We start from the raw sequence: 24,051 nt of genomic DNA, 5'->3' as shown, positions 1-24,051 counted from the left end.
TTTTTTTTTTTTTGAGATGGTCTCCCTCTGTTGGCCAGACTAGAGTGCCAGGCTGGAGTGCAGTGGTATGATCTTAGCTTACTGCAACCTCTGCCTCCTCCTAGGTTAAAGTGATTCTCCTGCCTCAGCCTCCCGAATAGCTGGAATTACAGGCATGCGCCACCACTCCTGGCTAAGTTTTGCATTTTGAGGGTTTCACCATGTTGGCCAGGTTGGTCTCAAACTCCTGACCTCAGGTACCACTGCAGTCCAGCCTGGGCAACAGAGTAAGGCTCCATCTCAAAAAAGAAAAAAAAAGATTGAAATCTATTATATGTTAGCATATGCATTGCTAATGAAAAATATATTCTCCAAAATGAAAACAAAATGCACAGTGAAAAGAATGTCTTTGTTTTACATTTTTGTGAATCTCTTTAATGTCTGATTTAATTGAAGACAGATTTGCAGATCTGTTTCTGGATTCAGTTTGCTATAAGATATTGTTTTGAAGTAAATTGAGAACATTTGGCCTTATACAGAGGGAAGTGTATTTTGATAAGCTTTATCAAATAATTCAGAATATTCTTTGATACTGTACGAGAACTTGACAAGTGGTGGTTTCTTTAAAAATTAGTTTCACAGTAGAATCTGAAACCATGTCAAGGAAGTCTGTGCAATTAAAATGAATTAATTTGAAAAATTAGAAGCTAGGTCTTGCTTATGGATAAGAGGACTCAAGGTATGAATCCTTCCCAAATTAATCTACAGATATAATTTAATTCCAGTCATAATCTAGTAGGATATTTTATAGAAATTGACAGACTTGAAAAATAACATGGAAAGGCAAAGGAACTATAATAACCCAAACCATTTTGTAACAGAACAAAGTTGGAAGATTTCTACTAATTTCAAGTCTTGCTGTAAAGGCTACTGTAATCAAGACATTATGGTATTGATAAACAGATATATATATATATACCAGTGGAATAGAATAGAGTCTAGAAATATACCACACCTATATGGTTAGTTGAGTTTTGACTAATGTGTCAAGGCAACTCAATAAAAAAAGGATTTCAACAGTGGTGCTGAAACAATTAGATATTCATATGCGAAGTATGAACCTTGACCTATACCTTGCATCATATACATAAATTAACTCAAAATGGATTATAGACCTAAATGTCAAAACCAAAACTTCTGGGAAATATTGGAGAAAATGTTTATGATTGTGGTTTGTCTATAGACACCAAAGCACAATCCATAATGGGAAAAAAATGATGAATTGGACTCAAAACTAAAAGACATTTGCTGTTTGAAAGACATTGATAAGAGAATGGGAAAAAAAAGCTACAAACTAGGAGAAAATATTGGCTAAATAGGTATTTGATGAAGGAATATCTCAGAACTCAATACAGTAGTCCCCTCCCTCTCCGCAGGGCATGTGTTCCAAGAACCCCCAGTGGATGCCTGAAACTGCATATTGTACTGAACCCTATATACACTGTGTTTTTATATGTACATGTAAAAACCTATGATAAAGCTATGAATTAGGGACAGTAAGAGATTAACAACAGTAGTAACAAGAGAACAGTTAGAACAGTATACTATAATAAAAGTTACGTGAATGTGGTATCTCTCTCAAGATATCTTATTCTACTATACTTACCTATTTCCAGACTGTGATCAACCATGAGTAACTGAAATTATGGAAAGTGAAACCACAGATAAAGAGGGACTCCTATAATAATAAAACAATTTACAGATGACGAAAGATATGAACAGACATTTCACCAAAGTAGATATATAGATGTCACTCAGTCCATGGAAAGATGCTTAACTTGTTTAGTCGTTGGGGAAATTCAAATTTAAACCATAACAAGATACTACATACCTATTATAATTTTGTTTGTTTGTTTAAATGGATAAGGCCAGACACAGTGGTTCATGTCTGTGATTCCAGTACTTTGGGAGGCTGAAGCGGGAAGATCACTTGTCTACTAAAAATCAAAACAGTTTGCCAAGCATGGTGGCACATGCTTGTAATCCCAGCTACTCAGGAGGCTGAGAAAAGAAGATTGCTTGAGCCCAGGAGATCAAGGCTGCACTGAGCTATGATCACGCCACTACACTTCATCCTGGACGACAGAGCAGACCCTGTCTTAACAAAACAAACAAAAAACCCAAAATGGATAACATTGACTCTTGGCAAGGATGGGTAGCAGTTGGAATTCTCATACATTGCTGGTGGGAATTCAAAGTGGGATAGCCATTTTGGAAAAATTTGACACTTTCTTGTAAAAATAAACATGAACTTACATCATGATCCAGTGTTTCCCGCTTACAGATGTATTCAAGAGAAGTAAAAACTTATGTTCACACAAAAATATATAGAAAAAGGAATATAGTTGCCTTATTCAAAATCGTCAAAAACTGGAATACACAAATATCCCTCAGCTGTTGAATAAATAAACATACTGTGATACAGCCGTATCATGAAATACTATTCAGCAACATAAAGGAACCAACTACAGATAAATAGTGCAGTGTGGGTGAATCTCAAATGCATTATGCTAAGTAAAAGCAGCCATTCAAAAGGCTACCTAAGACCAGCCATGGTGGTTCACACCTGTAATCCCAGCACTTTGGGAGGCTGAGGCAGGATCACTTGAGCTTAGGAGTTTGAGACCAGCCTAGGCAACATGGTGAAACCTCATCTCTACCAACAATACAAAAATTTAGCCGGATGTGGTGGTGCACACTGGTGGTTCCACCTACTGGGGAGGCTGAGGTGGGAGGATTGCTTAAGCCCCAGATGTGGAGGTTGCAGTGAGCTGAGAACGTGCCACTGCACTCCAGCCTGAGTGACAGAGTGAGACTTGTCTCAAGAAACAAGAAGAAAAAAAGACTACCTAATGTATGATTTCATTTATTTGACCCGAAAAGACAAAATTATGAATAGAAAATGATTATGGTTGCTGTATTGGGATGGAGAAGGGGGTTAGCTATAAATTAGCACAAGGGATTTTTGGGAGGTGATGAAACCAATTAAATAGTGGAACGCTGTGAAGCTCACGGTGAATACTGGTTTTCCAAAATTCTAATTTTTCACATTCATGTGGAAGTTCAAATTTTATCATTGACAGCAAATACTGATAGTTGTTTTCCTTGAAATTATAGACTTATTTCATTAAAAAATTGAAATTTGAAAGAAAATTGCCATTTGTCCAAGGCTGTATAGTTTGTCATTTTTTGAAGTAAAAGTTGTGTGCAAAATATGTACTTCCCATTTTGTCACAGAATTAAAAAAAAAAAAAAAGAACAACGATACTCGAGTCCAAATTTAATAGCATTAATTTTTTTTTTGCTGCTTCATCAAGGACATTCTTAAATAAAACTGTGAAACAAACGATGTCTTAGTATTAATATTTAGAAGTGTTCTTGGGGACTGCCTAGAAGGATCATGAGTACAATGAGAGGTTTGCAGAAAACATTTTGAGAACCCTGCACTGAAGCCTTAATTTTCATTGCTGGTTTTTGATATTTGCTGCCCATGTCATAGTATTATATTTGTTTTTTTAAAGCTATTTGTAAAAATACATGTTTCAAAAGTGAAGTGAAGTAAGTTACTATGAATAAATTATTGTTCTCTATTCTGCAGTTCAAACACACTCCACCAGGTGGCATCATACCTCTGCTTGTTGCCAACTCTTCCTAAAAATGAAGACACAACTTTTGATAAAGAATTTCTTCTAGAATTGCTGGTAAATACTAATGTTCTCTGAATTTTGCATTTGGTTTTCCCTGCCTTTTTAAATCATTCTTAAAGATGTAGGTTCATATAGATATTTTGTGGGCCAAAGATTAGGTGGATAATTCCCATTTTGTTTTTGGAATTGTATTATTTGATTTTATGAGATTTGCTTTCTCATCTTTTGAATTTCTTTCCTCAAGAATTTTATCTCTTTAAACTACTTTCTGGATGAATCATTCTATTAGCAAGTATTTATGTGCAAATCACTTTTCATTGTCTCTGTTTCAATTCCTAAAAATTCCTGTGCTATTTTATGACCCTATAAATTCTCTCATGAGTCAGGTTTTGGGAATTAATAATAAATCTTTACAATAGAAAGAAATGAGGATTTTTTTCAAGAATCCTTTTTGAGACAAAGTCTCACTCCATCACCCAGGCTGGAGTGCAGTGGTGTAATCTCAGCTCTGTAACCTCTGCCTCCCGGGTTCAGGTGATTCTTGTGCCTCAGCTTCCTGAGTAGCTGGTATTACAGGTGTCTGCCACCACTCCCGACTAAGTTTTGTATTTTTTAGTAGAAGATGGGGTTTCACCACATTGGCCAGGCTGGTCTCAAACTCCTGGCCTTAAGTGATTCCCCTGCCTTGGCCTCCCAAAGTGTTGGGTTACAGGCATGAATCACTATGCCCAGCCTTTTTTCAGGAATTCTTCTAATGGACAACAAATTTGAGTATAACGTTGATCCTGTGCCTATTAAAGTCTTGTGGCTGGAATTTTTTTCCTAAAATTTAAATAGTTTCACCAAAAGACAATAATTTTTAAAATGTATAGTGCTACAACATTATGTTTTGTTTCCTCCCTTTCCTTTTTTTTTTCTTTTTTTTCTTAATGGCAAGAACTGCAATTATGTTTCCTCTCTTTCCCTTTAGGAAAGGGAGGATTTGAATTTGGATTCTTCAAATATTCAATTTATGATTAAAAATTTGAAATATGCATATAGTTCAGATATCATGATTTTTTTCTATAATTATATTGTCTTCACTGAACAGAATGTGATATATTGTAAGAATGTATCATTTTAGTGTTATTAAACACTTAATTTCACATTTGAGATAGATTACTATAATATTAATATTAAGGGTACATAGAAGTCGTCATGGAAGGGAACATAGAGGGAGAAGACTAGGGTGATAGATTAATAAACTTGCCCAGATGATATAACTGGTTAGTATAAGAATGAAAACTATAGTCCAAAGCTTAGAGCTCCTTTTTTTTCTTACGTTGATTAATGCTAAGTGTCATGGTTTTTAAACTCTTGACGTGCCAGGGACTTTGACACTGTTTTATAATATTTCGTTTTCTTAAGAAACTTGAGATGTGTGGTACTTTATCTATTTCACTGAAAAGGAAACTAAAGTCAGGAAGATTAAAGTAACGTGCCAGTTTTTACAGTATTCATAAATAGAAGAGCTGGGATTTGAACTCAGGTCTCTCTGTTTCCAAAGACTATCACTGTCAGTTCATTTGTCATCGTTGATCTATGGAAAAGGTAGGAAAAGAAAAAAAAATCTCTTCTTGAACTGCTACAATAACTGATATATGCATGAAATAACTGATAGGCCTGAAACGTCTTCCATAAATTATTTTAATTGAAAAAAGATGCTTCTAACCTTCCGCATGAACTTGTTTCCTTTCTTAGGTATCTCGTCATGAACGTCGAATTTCTCAGATTCAGCAGTTGAACCAGATGCCTTTGTATCCAACTGAGAAAATTATATGGGACGAAAATATTGTCCCAACTGAGTACTATTCTGGAGAAGGTATGGTAAAGAAATATGGCTTCAGCTGTACAATGAAACAGTCAGATTTCTCATGTATGATTGGCAGTTGTAGACAGTGTACTTCAGTCTATTCTGTACATTAGGATAATTTCCTGGTACCCAGAAGTTAACCTTAGAAGCTAGAAAAGACTTCGTATTTTGAATGCTTTAGCACTAAGGATTTTTATTAAATTTAGCTTACACATTTCACCGTGTAAAAAATATAACCATAAAGCCCTAGGACTGTTTTAATTTTCTGTTTGTATGAGACATGGTCTTGCTCTGTCACCCAGGCTGGAGTGCAGTGGCGCAATCTCAGCTCACTCCAACTTCTGCCCCTGGGCTCAAGTGATCCTCCCACCTTAGCCTCCCGAGTACCTGAGACCACAGGCGTGCACCATGCCCACTTTTTTTTTTCTTTTTGTATTTTTAGTAGAGACAAGTTCTCCTTATGTTTCCCAGGCTGGTCTAGAACTCCTAAGCTCAAGCGATCTGTCCACCTTAGCCTCCCAAAGTGCTGGAATTACAGGTGTGAACCATTGCACCCGACCATAAGACTGTTTTCAAGGAGACTTAATAATGCATGAGGTGTAGCTTTAATTGTGTCACTATGATAGGCAGTGTTTGATAGAGCTTTTGTTTTTCAAAGCCTTTTTTAGGAGCTCTTTTGAATTTTATGTAAAGCTGGGTAATAAACACCAAAAAAAAAGACATTATCATTAATTGATAGTAAACCCTTAGTGTTGATCCAAAATGGTATTGCCTAGTTTGTTCACTTTCCACTGATCCTCTGAGGATGAGAATTTGTCACAACTGAGTATATGCAAAAGTGTATTCAGATATATTTTGATGGCATATTTCTTCTTCTTCTTGTTTTTTTTTTAAGACTGAGTTTCGGCCGGGAGTGGTGGCTCACGCCTATAATCCCAGCATTTTGGGAGGCAGAGGCGGGAGGATCACGAGATCAAGAGATCGAGACCATCCTGGCCAACATGGTGAAACCCCGTCTCTACTAAAACTACAAAAAAATTAGCTGGGCGTGGTGGCACGCGCCTGTAGTCCCAGCTACTTGGGAGGCTGAGGCAGGAGAATTGCTTGAACCCGGGAGGCGGAAGTTGCAGTGAGCCGAGGTCGCGCCACTGCACTCCAGCTTGGCGCCTGGTGATGTAGTGAGACTCTGTCTCAAAAAAAAAAAAAAAAAAAAAAGACTGAGTTTCACTCTTGTAGCCCAGGCTGAAAGGCAGTTGTTGATCTCGGCTCATGGCAACCTCCACCTCCCGGGTTCAAGTGATTCTCCTGCCTCAGCCTCCCAAGTGGCTGGGACTACAGACATGTGCCACTGCACCTGGCTAATTTTTTGTATCTTTAGTAGAGATCGGGTTTTGCTATGTTCGGCAGGCTGGTCTCGAACTCCTGACCTTGTGATCCGCCCTCCTTGGCCTCCCAAAGTGCTGGGATTACAGATGTGAGCCACTGCACCTGGCCTTGAAGGCATATTGCAAAAGAAATTTCAGGACATTTTTTGAACAATGGTATTATTATTAGAAGAAATGTGACTGTTTTAAAGACATCATAAGTGTAAGTGTTGGTATATTTACTTAAAATGGTTACTCTATGACATATCTTAGAGCCACAACCCCAGTAAATCCAGTGTGCTAATATTGTGCTAGGTTTCAGAACATTCCTTACAGTGGTTAATATGTTGATTTCTTATGTCTAGGGATGCACGCCTAGGTGATAAAACTATAAAGAAATTAAGACAGTGATTGCTATGAAAGTCAGGAAATGGTTACTTTCAGGTGAAGGGAAGAAGCTGTAACCGGAAAAGGGCATATGGGAGGATGCTGGGATAGCTGACAAGGTTTCATTAAAAAAAAAAGTCTTTTACTTTACTGGTACCCTCTGTACATCCCTTTGTTTCCTTTTTTTTCTTTCCTTTTTTCTTCTTGCAGAAAAACCAGAGTTGTTTGATCTTAGAGTTTCCCACAGTCTAGATTTTTCTGACTAAATACTCATGGTATATTGCAGCATATGTTCCTCTGTTTTTTATTTTTCTTGCAAATTGATACCACTTTAGGCAGAGTCTCAGGTTAAGGTTCTCCTTGGCAAGATTCCTGGTAGTGATATGTTCTTTTATCAGGAGGCACATACTGTCTGTTTGTCTCTCTTTTTGTGATGTTAGTAGCTATTGATACTTAACACCTAGATTTGTTAATTCATTGAGTGTTGCAAAGTGGTGACATTTTGGTTGTCGGAGTTTTTTAAAATAAAAATGTGCTATTGAAAGAAATTGAGTTAGATTACAAGTCAGAGTTTACTAATATAAATAATGTTAAATTTTTGTACATCAGTGTTGTTGCCTTTAAGTTTATTTATTTTTTGGTAATATGGACAACAATGATGAGACTGTGACTTATCAGTAAAATGTGTTTTGGGATTTTTTAAAACACATTTTTAAAATCCCAAAACACATTTTAAGTGGTTGGTCACTTCTTGTCCAGGAGAAATAGTGTTAAGTGAGAATAATGAAAAGAATATTGTTTATTCATATAGTCAGAGAAGGGGGAGTCTGGAATAACATACAAGCAATGTTGTATCCTTAAAGTTTAGCCACAAGGCAAGTTCAGAGCACAATAATGATCATTGGAGATTGATTTATGCAATGTAATGTAATAATTCAGTGTTTATGTTAAATTTTGTGATAGGCTAAATTTATGATAACATGATTCACTTCAATATTTGCTAAAAATAAATTAGGTGATAAGGGAAGAAGTTTTAAACTACTTGAGACTATTAGTACAAGTATCTTTAAATACTTTGAAGGAGTACTGTTTACATATGAATCACTGATATGCAGATTACATGTATTAATAAAACTCATCCTTCACCCCTAATAATTTTTTTTTTTTTTTGAGACTGAGTTTCACTCTTGTTGCCCAGGCTGGAGTGCAATGGCATGATCTCTGCTCACTGTAACCTCTGCCTCCTGGGTTCAAGCGATTCTCCTGCCTCAGACTCCCGAGTATCTGGGATTATAGGTGCCTACCACCATGCCCAGCTAATTTTTTGTATTTTTAGTAGAGATGGGGTTTCACTATGTTGGCCAGGCTCATCTCCAACTCCTGACCTCAGGCGATCCACCTGCCTCGACCTCCCAAAGTGCTGGGATTATAGGCATGAGCCACCATGCCCAGCTTCACCCCTAATTCTTAATAACCAACATTTATTAATCTGGTTTTAACATCTATGTGGAAACAAAAATAAGATGTTATCAAATATGCTGCATTTCAGGCATTCATTATATTCTTAGTTTTGTGGTGCCAGTTTTTTTAACCCAGAGAGCAAATGTCTGATTAGAAGAATAATTCAAATATGGATGATGTTTTCCTTTTCAGGTTGTCTAGCTCTTCCCAAATTGAATTTGCAGTTTTTGACTCTTCATGACTACCTGCTAAGGAACTTTAACCTCTTCCGCTTAGAGTCAACTTATGAAATTCGGCAGGACATCGAAGATAGTGTCAGCAGAATGAAGCCATGGTTAGTAAATTGGTTCCACCTGTAATGAAATGATGCAGACAGTAACTGATAAACTTCTGTCAGAAACCTTAGTATATTTAGAAATAATATACCTGGCACAAAGGTGCCCTCTAAAATAGGAGATATTTACTCTTTGAGACATTTTAAAATGTGAATTAACATGTAACAAGTGCTAAAATATAAACTACATATCTGGGTACTTGGGAATGGGGATGGGAGACTGGGGATACGGGAGAAGAAGTCATCACGCTCAGGAAGGGAAGGGGGAACTGTAGAGGGTAGTAGGTTGGACCTTACTTAAAGGCTCATTGAAGGCTAGGGGTTAGCCAGCAGGCCTGTGCTAGGGCAGGACAGTTTAAGTCATGGAAGAAGCTTATGATAAAGGGATGTTCCATTCATCGAGCTACTCTTGTCACTGTTGCCACGGTATTCTCAGTCCGCCTCTCTAGGGGAATGGATAGAGGATTAGGGCTGTTGCTGAACATTGTATGGGGTGATATGTTAGAAAGTATTCTCTGTCTCTCCACCCATAGATTCTGTGGAGGAGAGTAAATCACCAGGATTTACTTTTAGGGCCAGTTGAGTTGGTCTTGTTATTTGAGGAATTCTTCTGCATAAACTCCACTCCACACCTGCTAGCTGATGTCTGGAATTCCTTTAGCTAAGAAAAGTCTTTCATTCTGGTTATGGTAGCAGCTCTGCATTACAAGAATTTGTAAAGGTTAATTTGGTTTTGTAGATATGGCTGACTTTAGGCAAATGCTCTTTATTCACTATTTCATTTGAAGTATGAAACTGATAGATATAAGTTATATATCACATGTGATTATAAATGAGTAAAATACTGTGAGATGGATTTTTATTACATTATAGCATACCATGTATACATACATGATTATACTGCATTTTATGTGAAAAGCTGAACAGCTTTGGAATATGAACTGATTCAGGTATCTTCTGGGCTTCTCCTTACTAATTATAGAGAGCTACCACAGACACTGTGATTATGAGCTATTTTTTCACTTCCATGTTTTATTTCATACAGAGTTCTATTTTTTAATTAATTATTGTGTGAGAAGTTATTCTGGGTGAGACTATAAAATACAACACAAAGCATTTTTTACTTAATAATCAGTTGAGTCAGTAGGCAGGCGAGCACTATGAAATTTGTATATCCACTGGCTGATCATTTCTGCCCACAGCTTTGCTGAAATTGTTGCCCGTTGTTTGGACCCTGGGGGAGTGCTTGATCAGAAAACTTCTTTACAATTTACCGTTACCTTGAGTTTATATGCTCAGATTTTGGGCCTAATTTTGGCCATTTTGCAAACTCTAGGGATTTATTAACTGGCAGTTCAACAAATAGAATTCATTTATATTTTACTTAAATGCCAAGTGCAATAAAAATACTTTTGAGTTCTTTTGGTATATTAATAAAAAAAACTTTTTTTTTAAATTATACCATTTTCTGGCAGGGGAAGAAAATGTCACTTTTTGGAGTTAATTCATTCACATTTGTAATAATAGATTTTTCAATATTTACGTTTTTAATGCCCATCATTGAAAATTATTAAAAATGTTGAAACCTAAAACAGAGCTAGGCTTCTTTCTGTTTCATGTATCTTGAAGATGGAAAACTAACAGAGGCATTTTGACTCATTATGTGGTTCCAGTGATCATGTTTTCAGGGTGCTGAAGGCCACTAACCAGCAGTAAGAGAGGATGTGCTTAAAGGCCAGAAATCTATACTTTTTAATGCTTTAAATAGATTTTATAAGAAGAAAAAGGTGTCAGGGGAGTAGATTAGTGGTTGCTTGGGTTTGGTCACAAGGATTGACTGCAACTGGACAAGAGGGATCTTTTTTTTTTTTTTTTTTGAGATGGAGTCTTGCTCTGTAGTAGCCCAGGCTGGAGTGCAGTGGCATGATTTTGGCTCACTGCAACCTCTGTCTCCCGGGTCCCGGTTCAAGCAATTCTCCTATCTCAGCCTCCCAAGTAGCTGGGATTACAGGCACGAGCCATCATGCCCAGCTAATTTTTCTATTTTTAAGTAGAGACCGGGTTTTACCATGTTGCCTAGTCTGATCTTGAACTCCTGACCTTGTGATCCACCTGCCTCGACCTCCCAAAGTGCTTGGATTACAGGTGTGAGCCACCGCGTCTGGCCAGAGGGATCTTTTTAAAGATGATGGAAATGTTCCACAACCGGATTTTGTGGCAATGCACAATTCTGTAAATTTACTGAGAACTATGGGCTTGTACATTTACAGTGGATAAATGTTATGGTATGTAAACTATACTGCATTAAAGCTGCAAAAAATGGAGGAGGTGAAAGGAAGTTGTTTCACAAGGGTTTAGACACTATGTAATTTCTTTTAGAAATTGTCCCAGTACTAACCAAGCCAATTGATTTGCAGAACTTTATTTTTAATTAGTTTCTCTTTTTGATGTTATGAAGTTCCACAATTTTTTGTTGTGACATAAAGTCTACTAGGAGGCAGTTTATCTTTGTAGGTATGTCATATTCTGCAGTACTTCCTAATTTTGGAGTGCTGCTTCAACTTTTATGTTACAGATTTCCCAAATACAACTATTTAATAGAAAAACTAAAGCACTAGTTAGACTAACATAAGAAGAAAGAATGGGCATTGGGATGTTAGTGATTCTGGTTATTACAACTAGCTTGATTATTTTTTTCTCTAATCCATAGCAACATCTTTTAAATGATTTAAATATGCTCTAAAGGAAGTTTTTACATTGATATTATTTGTTTGCTTGTTTTAAATTTTTTTTGAAATTATAGCTTGTCCTAAAATGTATTTGAAACAGCTTATAGAAATACTTAAAATATAGAAAATAAAATATTAACAATTGAACCAGTCTTTATGAAGAGGATAAAAGGGTAACAATATAAAATACAACTTAGTAAAGAGGTTCTTCAGAAATGAAAGAGAAATAAAGACCAAAAAACAGAACAGAACAAACGCCGAGAGAGTTTATCACCACTAGACCTGTCTTACAGTAAATACCAAGGGAAGTTCTCCAAGCTGAAATGAAAAGATGCCAATTAGTAACATGAAGAGACCTGAACAGCTAAAGCAATCTTAATCAAGAAGAACAAAGCTGGAGACATCATACTTTCTGATTTCAAATTATATTGCAAAGCTACATTAGTCAAAACATTATGGTACTGGCATAAAAACACATAGACCAACAAAAGAGAACAGAAAGCTCAGAAGGAAACTTGCACTTGTACGATCATCTAATCTTTGATGCATGTACCAAGAATGTACAATGGGAAAAAGAGAATGGTCTTGGGAAAACTGTATATCTACTTGTAAAACAGTGAAAGGGGATCCCTATCTTACATGATACACAGAAGTTAACTGAAGATAGACTGAAGATTTAAAGATAAGACCTGAGCCCATGAAACTCCTCGAAGAAAACATAGGGGAAAATCTCCTTAACATTGGTCTTGGCAATGATTTTTTGGTGACACCAAAAGCACAGGGAACAAAAGCAAAAATAAGTAAGTGGGGACCACATCAAACTTAAAAGTTTCTGCATAGCAAAGGAAACAAATCAACAAAATGAAAAGGCAGCCTTATAGGATGGGAGAAAATATTTTCTTTCTTTCTTTTTTTTTTTTTGAGACAGAATCTTGCACTGTTGCTTGGGCTGGAGTGCAATGGCGCTATCTCTGCTCACTGCAACCTCCGCTGGGAGAAAATATTTTCAAACCATGTATCTGATTAGAAGTTAATATCCAAAATGTGTAAGGAACTCATATTACTCAATAGCCTAAGACCATATAACCCAATAAAAAATGAATGAAGGACCTGAATAACATGTCATTTGTAAGAAGACATACAAATGACAAACAGATAGATGAAAAGGTGTTTGACATCACTAATCATCAGGTGAATGCATATCAAAACCACAATGAGGTATTCAAATATCACAACTGTTGCAATGGCTATTATCAAAAGTCAAAAGATAACAAGTGTTTGCAAGGAGGTGAAGAAAAGGTAACACTTATACACTGTTGGTGGGAATGTCAGTTGGTACGCCATTATGGAAAGCAGTATGGAGGTCCCTCAAAAAATTAAAAACCGGAGCTATCATATGATCCAGCAAACCCACTTCTGAATGTTTATCTAAAGGAAATAAAATCACTATCCCGAAGAGGTATCTGCACTATTGTGGTTATTGCAGCATTATTCACAATAACCAAAATGTGGAAATAAGGGATGATTGGATAAAGAAAATGTGGTGGTATATGTGTACATATATAAAAACATATAATGGAATATGATTTGGCTTTTAAAAAGAAGGAAATCCTTTTTTTGACAACATGGATAAACCTGGAGTACATTATACTAAATGTATTAAGCCAGATACAGATCGACACAAACTGATGATCTCACTTTCCATATGGAATCTATAAAAGGCAAACTCATAGAAGCAGTAGAAGGGCAGTTATCAGGTTGTTTGGTTGGGGAAATGGGGACATGTTGGTCAAAGGGTCTAAACTTACAGTTATAGGATACGTAAGTTTGGAGATCTAATGTAAAGCATAGTGACTATAATTAATGTTTTATGTACTTAAAACTTGCCAGGATAGACCTTAAGTATTCTTACCACATACACAAAAAATGATAACTGTGTTGGCAATAATATCACAGTGTATACATAGTTTAAAACATCACATTGTATTTATTAACTATATACAATTTTTATTTGTCAAGTATACGTCAGTAAAACTGAAATAAAACTAAGTGTGCTAGATTCTTTATTTCTTTGATATAGCAGCTCAGCCCCAGAAAGTTCTTATGCACATAGGGTTAGCTTTTTCCTTAGGTTGGGGAGGAGATATTCCTCTACTTTTGTTTCTTTTCTGGACCATATTATCTGTTTCATACTATCATATATACTTTCTATACATTGAGAGTTAAAGGTGTTTTTAATTATTTTTTTTTAAGTTTAGAAATAAGGGTTACTAATTTAGGGCTTAACTACTAGCTAAACAGTATTCCTGCTTACTAGTTTTACCTGTCTAAAAGTTGGGGATATATTATTTTTTGTTTGAGTAATCATCCATTTCTTTGGTTTCAGGCAGTCTGAATATGGCGGTGTAGTATTTGGTGGTTGGGCGAGAATGGCCCAGCCCATTGTGGCTTTCACTGTAGTTGAAGTTGCCAAACCCAACATAGGTGAAAACTGGCCAACCCGAGTTCGTGCAGATGTTACCATAAATCTGAATGTCAGAGATCACATCAAAGATGAATGGGAAGGTAATTTTATGTTTCAAAAAGTGACGTTACCTTTTGCCTTGTTACAAACTTTCACTTAGAGCAATAACAAAGTACTTTTACTAAATGTTATCCTTTTAAGCTTTTATTAAACTTTATTCTTGAAATTTGATTTAAAGAATAGCAATTTTCTTTCTAATTATTAGTTTTAAAAATACCAGGGATCCCTCCCCAATCTCCCCACCCCTGTTACCCCTCCCCTAGCCCCCCATCTCCCAACAGACTCCAGTGTGTGATGTTCCCCTCCTGTGTCCATGTGTTCTCATTGTTCAACATCCACTTATAAGTGAGAACATGTGGTGTTTGGTTTTCTGTTCTTTTATCAGTGTGCTGAGAATGATGGTTTCCAGATTCATCTATGCCCCTGCAAAGGACATGAACTCATCCTTTTTTATGGCTGCATAATATTCCATAGTGTATATGTGCTACGTTTTCTTTATCCAGTCTATCATTGATGGGCATTTGGGTTGGTTCTAGGTCTTTGCTATTGTAAACAATGCCATGTGAACATATGTGTGCATGTGTCTTTATAATAGAACAATTTACATTCCTTTGGGTTTATGCCCAGTAATGGGATTGCTGGGTCATATGGCACCTCTGTTTCTTGATCTTTGAGGAATTGCCACACCATCTTCCTTAATGGTTGAACTAATTTACACCAGCAGTGTAAAAGTGTTCCTATTTCTCCACATCCTCTCCAGCATCTGTTTTCTCCAGATTTTTTAATGATTGCCCTTCTAACTGATGGCATGAAATGATATCTCAATGTGGTTTTGATTTGTGTTTCTCTAATGACCAGTGATGATGAGCATTTTTTCGTATGTTTGTTGGCCGAATAAATGTCTTCTTTTTGAAAAGTGTCTGTTCATATCCTTTGCCCACTTTTTGTTGGGGTTGTTTGTTTTTTCTTGTATATTTGTTTTATTTCTTTGTAGCTTCTGAATATTAGCCCTTTGTCAGATGAGTAGCTTGCAAAAATTTTTTCCCATTTTGTTGGTTACTGGTTCACTCTAATGATAGTTTCTTTTGCTGTGCAGAAGCTCGTAAGTTTAATTAGATCCCATTTGTCTATTTTGGCTCTTGTTGCCATTGCTTTTGGTGTTTTAGTCATAAAGTCTTTGCCCATGCCTATGTCCTGTATGGTATTGCCTAGGTTTTCTTTTAGGGTTTTTATGGTGTTAGGTCTTATGTTTAAGTCTTTAAACACCTGGAGTTAATTTTTGTATAAGGTGTAAGGAAGGGGTCCAGTTTCTGCTTTCTGCACATTGCTAGCCAGTTTTCCCAACACCATTTATTAAACAGGGAATCCTTTCCCCATTGCCTGTTTTTGTCAGGTTTGTCAAAGATCAGACGGTTGTAGGTGTGGCGTTACAAAACATTAGGAGAAATACCTAGGGGATGGAGGCAGCAAACCACCATGGCGTGTGTGCCTGTGTAACAATTCTGCACAATCTGCACATGTACCCCAGAACTTAAAAAAAAAAAAGTTAAGTAATTAGTCTAAATTCTCATGCTATTTAGGAGCAATCAGGCTGTCCTAAGATTATTGGGCTAAGACAGTGCCCTAACCACTGTCTACACTGTTCTATACTAACAAATTATGTCACGTATAGTTTCAAATAATCTAGGCCTACGTTTAATTTGCTTTTTTATTGCCATTTTGTTTTACATAGGTGGCATTTGATTCTATAATTTGGGTTGTAGCAAGTTTCCATTTGTGTGTAAAGCTTTATTTTATAGGGTAAAAATAAAAAATAAATAAAAATACCAGGGATCATACAAGAATATGTAGGTATCTTAATATTTTAATAAAAAGCATAAAATTGCATGCTTATCAAAGCTTTGAAAACTGAAGTTTGCAAAGCTTAGAGGAGAGCACTTTAAGTCTTAAATTTAGCAAGATAATATTTATGGATTTGTGGGATCAATATAAAAGAATAAAAATATTAGTGTTCGCCAAAGAGCAGGGAAAAAACCCACATACAATGTATAAACATGCAGAGCAGTAAGTAAGGAAAATTGGTATTTTTCAAAAGATAAAAGTAGCCAAGGTGAAAAGAATAGAAATGCATACACTTTTGTGGAAAATAAAAATAAAAAATCGAAACAACTCAGAAATAAATAATAGTTTATTTGCACCTAAAACAGAAAGGATAAAGAATCTGTGAAAACAAATGTACTTGAGCATATATAATAATTGCCAAGAAATTAAAGGAGTTATTTTTCCTATTTTTTGCTAGGCAAGATTTTAAGGATGAACATTCTGTGTCAAAACTAATTTGTTTTGGAGGCAGATACGTTCAAAGTTACTAAGTCCAATAGAGTTAAAACATCAATAAGACCTGTGCTAGAAGTGACATATGAACTGATTTCTAATTAGTACTTTTATATTTTTCTCCCATCTGTCCTGTGAGAGGTCTTATTTGATGCCCTGTTTTGAGAAACAGTAGTCAGTAGGTTTTACCTTCCTGGCATCCCAGAAGGAAAGGGAAAGTCCCTTAATGGATTTGTTTTCAGAAATTAGTACTACCAACATAGCTGTTTATAATCATGGGAACTGTATCATTATCAAAGAATTTTGAAGGAATCCAGCACCAAAACTAGCCAAATGTTTAACAAATGCCTACTATAGTGCATATGATTTGTGACAGATTGTTTTTATGACCCCTCTGTCCTTCAAAAGAGTTTCATTCTAATATATTATTCATCTAGAATAATGGTACACCTTTATTATTGCTGGACCTTTAGAAAGCCATTAAGTTGCTGGAGAAGGTTTCATATTTATTATTCCTTGAAGCTTAAGGAGATATTAAATACTGTTTTACACAGTGGGTAGTAAACTGAGATAACTTACTGGGTACCCCAGAAGTAGTAAGTGGTTGGAATTTTTTTTATTTTAAATGACTTTTTATAGGAATTTATAGATGACAGACTGCATTTTGATGTTAAGGAAAACAAAAGGATGTTTTACCCAGACAGGCCACTTCCCCCATTACTGACTGCTTTCAGAAGGGCATGAGACAGTGTTTTTTTCTTTTACACATCGACCTCTGGTAGAATGAGAACTGGAATGGGTACATTTTGATGGCAAGAAAGGGCATAGTAGGGTATTGTGGGATGAGTGATAATCTGGGGTATGATGGAGAGAAAAGTATTCTCTGGGAGGCCTGGGCCAAAAAACAGCCCCTATATTGATCACAGATGGGATAGCCAAATAGAAAATGGGAGCAAAAAGGAGAGATTCTGTAAACAATAATGAATATTGTTTTATAAAAGTAAGTTTTAAAGATTTTTAAATACCATAAAACATTCCGCTTGTCCCTTTGAAAAGGTGTGAACCTCAAGCCCTTGTCTTCAGTATTCTCATTTAAAGTTAAGGAAACAGAATTAATGAAATGGAAATGCTGCAGAAGGCACAGCTAGGATTACGTGGATACAAATGGTTGTAAGGAGAGAGAGAGTTGAGCTCATTGTAATATAGGATTTTTAAAAATGTAGATATAAGACGTCACAGAGTAAAGTGGTTTGCTTTAGGAAGGAACAAGAGGTCATTCCTCAGTGATGCCAAAAAGTAACTCCTATCTTGGTAGAGGATCAGTGACTTCTCGGGACCCCTTTTTTGACTTTTAGACTTAGAATTTTTTTGTTGTTGTTTTTTTGAGACAGAGTTTTGCTCTGTCACCCAGGCTGGAGGGCAATGGCATGATCTTGGCTCACTGCAACCTCCCCCTCCTGGGTTCAAGCGATTCTCCTGCCTCAGCCTTCCGAGGAGCTGGGATTACAGATGCCTGCCACCACGCCCAGCTAATTTTTGTATATTTAGTAGAGACAGGATTTCACCGTGTTGACCAAGCTGGTCTTGAACTCCTGACCTCAGGTGATCCACCCACTTCAGCCTCCCAAAGTGCCGGAATTACAGGCATGAGCCACTGCGGCTGGCCTAGACTTAGAAGTTTTAATGAGTTGTGCAGATCAGATGTCATGCAAGTAGTACAACTCAGATAGTAGAACGATTCCTGGTTCATTCTCATTACTTCTCTTGCTGCTTTGCATAGAATTTATTGGGAAATAATTAAGTCAGTATTATGAATAGAGTAATTATTTCTAACTTTATCCACACTCTAACCAGTCCCCCAATTACAACAAACCAAAATCTTTTCAGTACTATTAGCCATACACCCACATTGCTGATTTGATTTCATTGTGTTTGTTGTTAATAAGATTATGAGCAAGCAGACTGTTTACATTTATGTTTATGTCATATAATGGCTAACAAAAACATCAGAAATGGAATGAAGATTAAGTGGTGTAGCATTACATGTTGTATGGTCTAATTTTATAATCCTTGTCTTCCAGTTTCTCTACTTTTAATGGAGCTGGGAAGCCATTTGAGTCCATTATTGAGTCTAGTGGCTGAGAAGCTATGGACTTTGGCACAAGACTCCTGTTTCTTGACATTCACTTATAAAAATGTTCATTATTTGCCAACTGAAACTGTATATATTCAACCAGCTTTCTGAAGATCGTATCTGTAAACAACTTTTTTTGCCCTGATGAATTATTCTAGAGTTGACCTGTTTTAGTGAAATACAATTAGGCTGTCTTTGGAAGAATACTGATAGATAGTTTAAACTGATATTAAAAACCTGCTAAATATGATATAGATGGATTGTATGCCAACTGTATTTTTGGTTACTTATTAAGAATGTTAAAAATAAGAATGATGACGAGCATCCAATTTTGGAGCTGTAGCATGACTTGGAGGGCTTATTCAGTAATGTATTCCTGGCATGAACGTTTCTAATTTTAATATAAAGAGGTTTTCATTTCAATTAATGCTATGAAATATTGAGTATTAAAGATTATAGAAAAGCCCATAATTGTGTTACAGTGCAATAATAATCACTGGTCACTCGTGATATCTCTCTACCAAAGATAAAAGGTAGAGAGACAAATTAGAATTTGCCTACCAAAGACTGAAAACAATGAAATTCTAATAAATGAAAATGTCTTTATATCTTACCAGGTCTTCGTAAGCATGATGTATGCTTTTTAATTACCGTACGTCCCACAAAACCTTATGGCACTAAGTTTGACCGAAGGAGACCTTTTATTGAGCAGGTTGGCCTGGTTTATGTCAGAGGCTGTGAAATTCAGGGCATGCTGGATGATAAAGGACGTGTCATTGAAGATGGTATGGTGACATATTTTTGATAGAGTATATGTATTGAATGATAAATGTCTTTTCCTATTTTGCTTCTTAAGTAATATTTTTTTGTTGTGTTATCTACTAAATTGACACAAAGGATTTGCTTTCGTTGTCCTGACTTCCTTTATAATACTTACTATTATTAAATTACAACTGCATACGTGTCTATTGCTTATTTTACAATTTGGTTGTTAAACTTCTTTTGAAACTTGAATCAGTTTCTGTTATCTGTGGTTTAAAGATTACATCATTGCTAAACTGCTGATGAGTAGGTTATTATCTCTATCTGCATGTGCAGGGTACCTACCATGCAGTTTTAGATATATGTAACATGGTTTCAAAACTAATTCTTTTTTTTTGAGACAGAATCTCACTCTGTCATGCAGGCTGGAGTGCAGTGGCATGATCTCGGCTCACTGCAACCTCTGCCTCCTGGGTTCATGTGATTCTCCAGCCCCACTAGTATCTGGGACCATAGGCACGTGCCACCATGCCCAGTTAATTTTTGTAGTTTTTAGTAGAGATGGATTTTGCCATGTTGCCCAGGCTGGTGTCAAACTCCCGAGATCAAGCAATCCATCTGCCTCAGCCTCCCAAAGTGCTGGGATTACAGACGTGAGCCACCACTGCACCTGGCCAGTTTCAAAACTTCTATGTTAAATATTGTTAAATATCGGAAAGGACAGACTTTTTTTTCACCGCCAAGAAGGAGTCTTGCTCCGTTACCCAGGCTGAAGTGCAACCTCCACCTCCCAGGTTCAAGCAATTCTTTTGCCTCAGCCTCCAGAGTAGTGGGGATTACAGGTGATTGCCACCATGCCCTGCTAATTTTTGTATTTTTAGTAGAGACAGGGTTTCACCATGTTGGCCAGGCTGGTCTCGAATGCTGGGACAGGATCTTGTGAAATCATCTTTATTCAAAGCTTTTAAAAATATATAATACTTTATAATTCTTTTTTTTTAGAAAAACTCTTAAGTACTTCCTACAGTTGTCCAAGCTTTTTTGTGTTCAATGATATATTTTTTCTTCTTAAAGTTGACTGTTGTAGTTCATCATAGTGGTAGTTCTTAATTGGGAACAATACAATCCTGCATTTGGAAATGCATAATGATATCAAATGCCTGGGATGGGGTGAGGAATGGGAGCCTATTGGCATCAGGTAACTATGAGCCAGGGATGGATGCTAAACAACTGAACAGAACTAAAAGAAGGAATTATCGAGAGGGGACCCGTGGTGCGGGTGGTGAGCGAGGCGGGCGGCGAGCATGGAGCCAGGCGCTTCGGAGCGGACCCCGAAGCTCTGTGGCACTCAGTCGAACCTATTCGCCCAGGCACCGCCCGCACCCCCGCTGCCGCGACTGTCTCCTGCGCCGCCCAGAGGAGCTAGCTCGGAGCATCCCCCGCGGCGGCCACTTCTCGGGGCTAGGAGCGGGGAAGCAAAGTGCGAGAGACCCGGGACCCCAGCGCAGTCTCTTCTCGCCCCCCGAACCACCATGACCCACTTCAACAAGGGCCCTTCCTACGGGCTCTCGGCCGAGGTCAAGAACAAGATTGCTTCCAAGTATGATCATCAGGCAGAAGAAGATCTTCGTAATTGGATAGAAGAGGTGACAGGCATGAGCAGTGGCACCAACTTCCAGCTGGGCTTAAAGGATGGCATCATCCTCTGTGAACTCATAAACAAGCTACAGCCAGGCTCAGTGAAGAAGGTCAATGAGTCCTCGTTGAACTGGCCTCAGTTGGAGAATATTGGCAACTTTATTAAAGCTATTCAGGCTTATGGAGTGAAGCCACATGACATATTTGAAGCAAATGATCTTTTTGAGAATGGAAACATGACCCAGGTTCAGACGACTCTGGTGGCTCTAGCAGGTCTAGCTAAAACAAAAGGATTCCATACAACCATTGACATTGGAGTTAAGTATGCAGAAAAACAGACAAGACGTTTTGATGAAGGAAAATTAAAAGCTGGCCAAAATGTAATTGGTCTGCAGATGGGAACCAACAAATGTGCCAGCCAGGCAGGTATGACAGCTTATGGGACTAGGAGGCATCTTTATGATCCCCAAATGCAAACTGACAAACCTTTTGACCAGACCACAATTAGTCTGCAGATGGGCACTAACAAAGGAGCCAGCCAGGCAGGGATGTTAGCACCAGGAACCAGAAGAGACATCTACAATCAGAAGCTAACATTACAGCCAGTGGACAACTTGACAATTTCTCTACAGATGGGTACCAACAAAGTTGCTTCCCAGAAAGGAATGAGTGTGTATGGGCTTGGGTGGCAAGTATATGATCCCAAATACTGTGCTGCTTTGACAGAACCTGTCATTCACAACGGAAGCCAAGGAACAGGAACAAATGGTTCGGAAATCAGTGATAGTGATTATCAGGCAGAATACCCTGATGAGTATCATGGCGAGTACCAGGATGACTACCCCAGAGATTACCAATATAGCGACCAAGGCATTGATTATTAGATCCACACAGAAGGAGCTCAGTATTTAGTCCATTGTTTTTATTCAGTGAGAACCAAGCCAGCCTTTAGTAATTTTTATCTTGTCTTCCTAAAACACTATCAAACTTGTTGTACTTTTAAGAAAAATTGCCTTACATACATTCCTTTTTCCTTTTTCTGCCTTTTCCCTCAATAGTTGCCTTTTAGTTCTGTAATAGATAAATCCTACAGCGTAACCAATAACTTGTGTATGAAGTGAAAAGGAATACTGTGAAAGGGGAATACTCTTGTACAGCCAGTTCTTTTATGCAAAAATCTATGCATTTTTACAATCTTACATTAAACTGGTATTTTCACACAATAGGAAATTATTATTTTTTTTTTTACAGTTTAGTGTGTCTGGTTTCTACATGGAAGACTAAACTCATGCTTATTGCTAAATGTGGTCTTTGCCAACTAAATCTAAGATGCAGCATTTTAGAAAATTACATATCAATGTTTCTACAGTATTGTTTGCTAATTTTTAAATAAAGTCATGATCAGTGTGCATTTGTAATTATATGTGTACTCATTCTCTTACCTAGCGGACAAGATCTTTACAGAGTGGTGTTTCTAAAGGAGCATGTACAAGAATGGCCTGTAGACACTTAGGTCTGGGTGGTGCATTTGCCCTTCCTGTTTGTGCCAATGTATCAATGTAGAGTTGCTCTGTTTTCTTCAACTGTATTTATTGCTGAATTTCTCAGCAAAACTTGTCCCATTGTATTTTTTATAAATAAATATATATTTTTGAACATTTATATGGGGGAAAAAAAGGAATTATCCCACGTAAGATGCTAGTTTTACCCCATAAAAACACTGCTTTACAAAATTAGTCAGTTATTTGATTTCTTAAGCATATCACTTATCCCTTTGAAATTCTTTCTTCTATGGCCAGATGTGGTGGCTCATACCTGTAATCCCAGCACTTTGGGAGGCTGAGGCGGGCGGATCATGAGGTCAGGAGATCGAGACCATCCTGGCTAACATGGTGAAACCGTCTCCACTAAAAATACAAAAAAATTAGCTGGGTGTGGTGGCAAGCACCTGTAGTTCCAGCTGCTCTGGAGGCTGAGGCAGGAGACTTGCTTGAAACTGGAAGGCAAAGGTTGTAGTGAGCCGAGTTCGCACCACTGCACTCCAGCCTGGGCAACAGTAAGACTCTGTCTCAAAAAAAAAAAAAAAAAAAAAAATTCTTCCATTGTCCTGACTTCCTTTATAATACTTATTATTAAATTATAACTGTAAACATGGCTAGTGCTTATTTTACAATTTGGTTGTTAAACTTCTTTTGAAACTTGAATCAGTTTCTATCATCTGTGGTTTAGAGATTATATCATTGCTAAACTGCTGATGATTAGGTTATTTGTCTCTACAATAAAAGAAAATAAGAGAAGGGAATGGAATATGGATAGAATAAGCATAAGGCCACATAATGGAACCAAAGTTGGAGGTCTAAGACCCCCCCACCCCCTACCCCTGCCAAAAGAGGAGATATGTCAGAGAGGAAAGAAAGGCTCTGGTCTTGCAACCATTAGTATCCCACATTTCTGTGTATGTGAAATTTCCTTTCATGCTGGTTATACTAGGTATGGAATGTGGAAGGATGAGAAAAGTGATGAACCTCTGTCAAATTAAGGAATAGAAAACTATGCCTTAAATTCTAAAATACATATATTTAATTAGAAAATGTTTATGGAGTACTTACTATATGTAAGGCAGTAGTAGGAGCTAAGAGTGACAAAGATAAGTTGTTTGACTTCCAAGTGCTCCTATTTTAGTTGAATGTGTGTACAAATTATTGCAAGTTATGGTGTTGCACCGTAGACGTTACATGTCTGCTCTGGAAGGAAATAGTAAGAATTTAGAGAAAGAAGAAAATACTTTCAGCTTCTTAGAATTTGAAGTGGGTGAGTGGAGGGCATTCTAATTTGGGAAGAATGAT

The 24,051-nt window shown here is 37.1% G+C and overlaps 2 protein-coding genes across 2 annotated transcripts in view; both read left to right on the top strand.

The window, feature by feature from the left end:
- The window catches only part of AQR (aquarius intron-binding spliceosomal factor), a 120,646-nt gene that overhangs the window by 44,522 nt on the left and 52,073 nt on the right, over positions 1–24,051 (top strand). The window contains exons 14-18 of the mRNA XM_012465267.3: positions 3,638–3,740; positions 5,427–5,547; positions 8,943–9,084; positions 14,200–14,378; positions 19,423–19,590. Of these exons, the coding sequence (XP_012320690.1) occupies positions 3,638–3,740; positions 5,427–5,547; positions 8,943–9,084; positions 14,200–14,378; positions 19,423–19,590 (713 nt within the window). The remainder of the gene's footprint in view (positions 1–3,637; positions 3,741–5,426; positions 5,548–8,942; positions 9,085–14,199; positions 14,379–19,422; positions 19,591–24,051) is intronic.
- On the top strand, positions 21,039–22,997 carry LOC105726017 (calponin-3-like). Its single transcript, XM_064374466.1, has one exon. The coding sequence runs from the start codon at positions 21,100–21,102 to the stop codon at positions 22,087–22,089; it is 990 nt and encodes a 329-aa protein (XP_064230536.1). The 5' UTR covers positions 21,039–21,099; the 3' UTR covers positions 22,090–22,997.

This window comes from Aotus nancymaae, unplaced genomic scaffold (assembly GCF_030222135.1).
Source record: "Aotus nancymaae isolate 86718 unplaced genomic scaffold, 86718_ANA_hifiasm-v0.15.2.pri h1tg000011l, whole genome shotgun sequence".
Lineage (NCBI taxonomy): Eukaryota > Metazoa > Chordata > Mammalia > Primates > Aotidae > Aotus > Aotus nancymaae.
The sequence above is the reverse complement of the archived record's forward strand: the minus strand, read 5'-3'. Positions and strand labels throughout refer to the sequence as shown.

Excerpts from the sequence above, each read along its gene's own strand:
- LOC105726017 (XM_064374466.1), top strand. The coding sequence starts at position 21,100 with ATGACCCACTTCAACAAGGGCCCTTCCTACGGGCTCTCGGCCGAGGTC.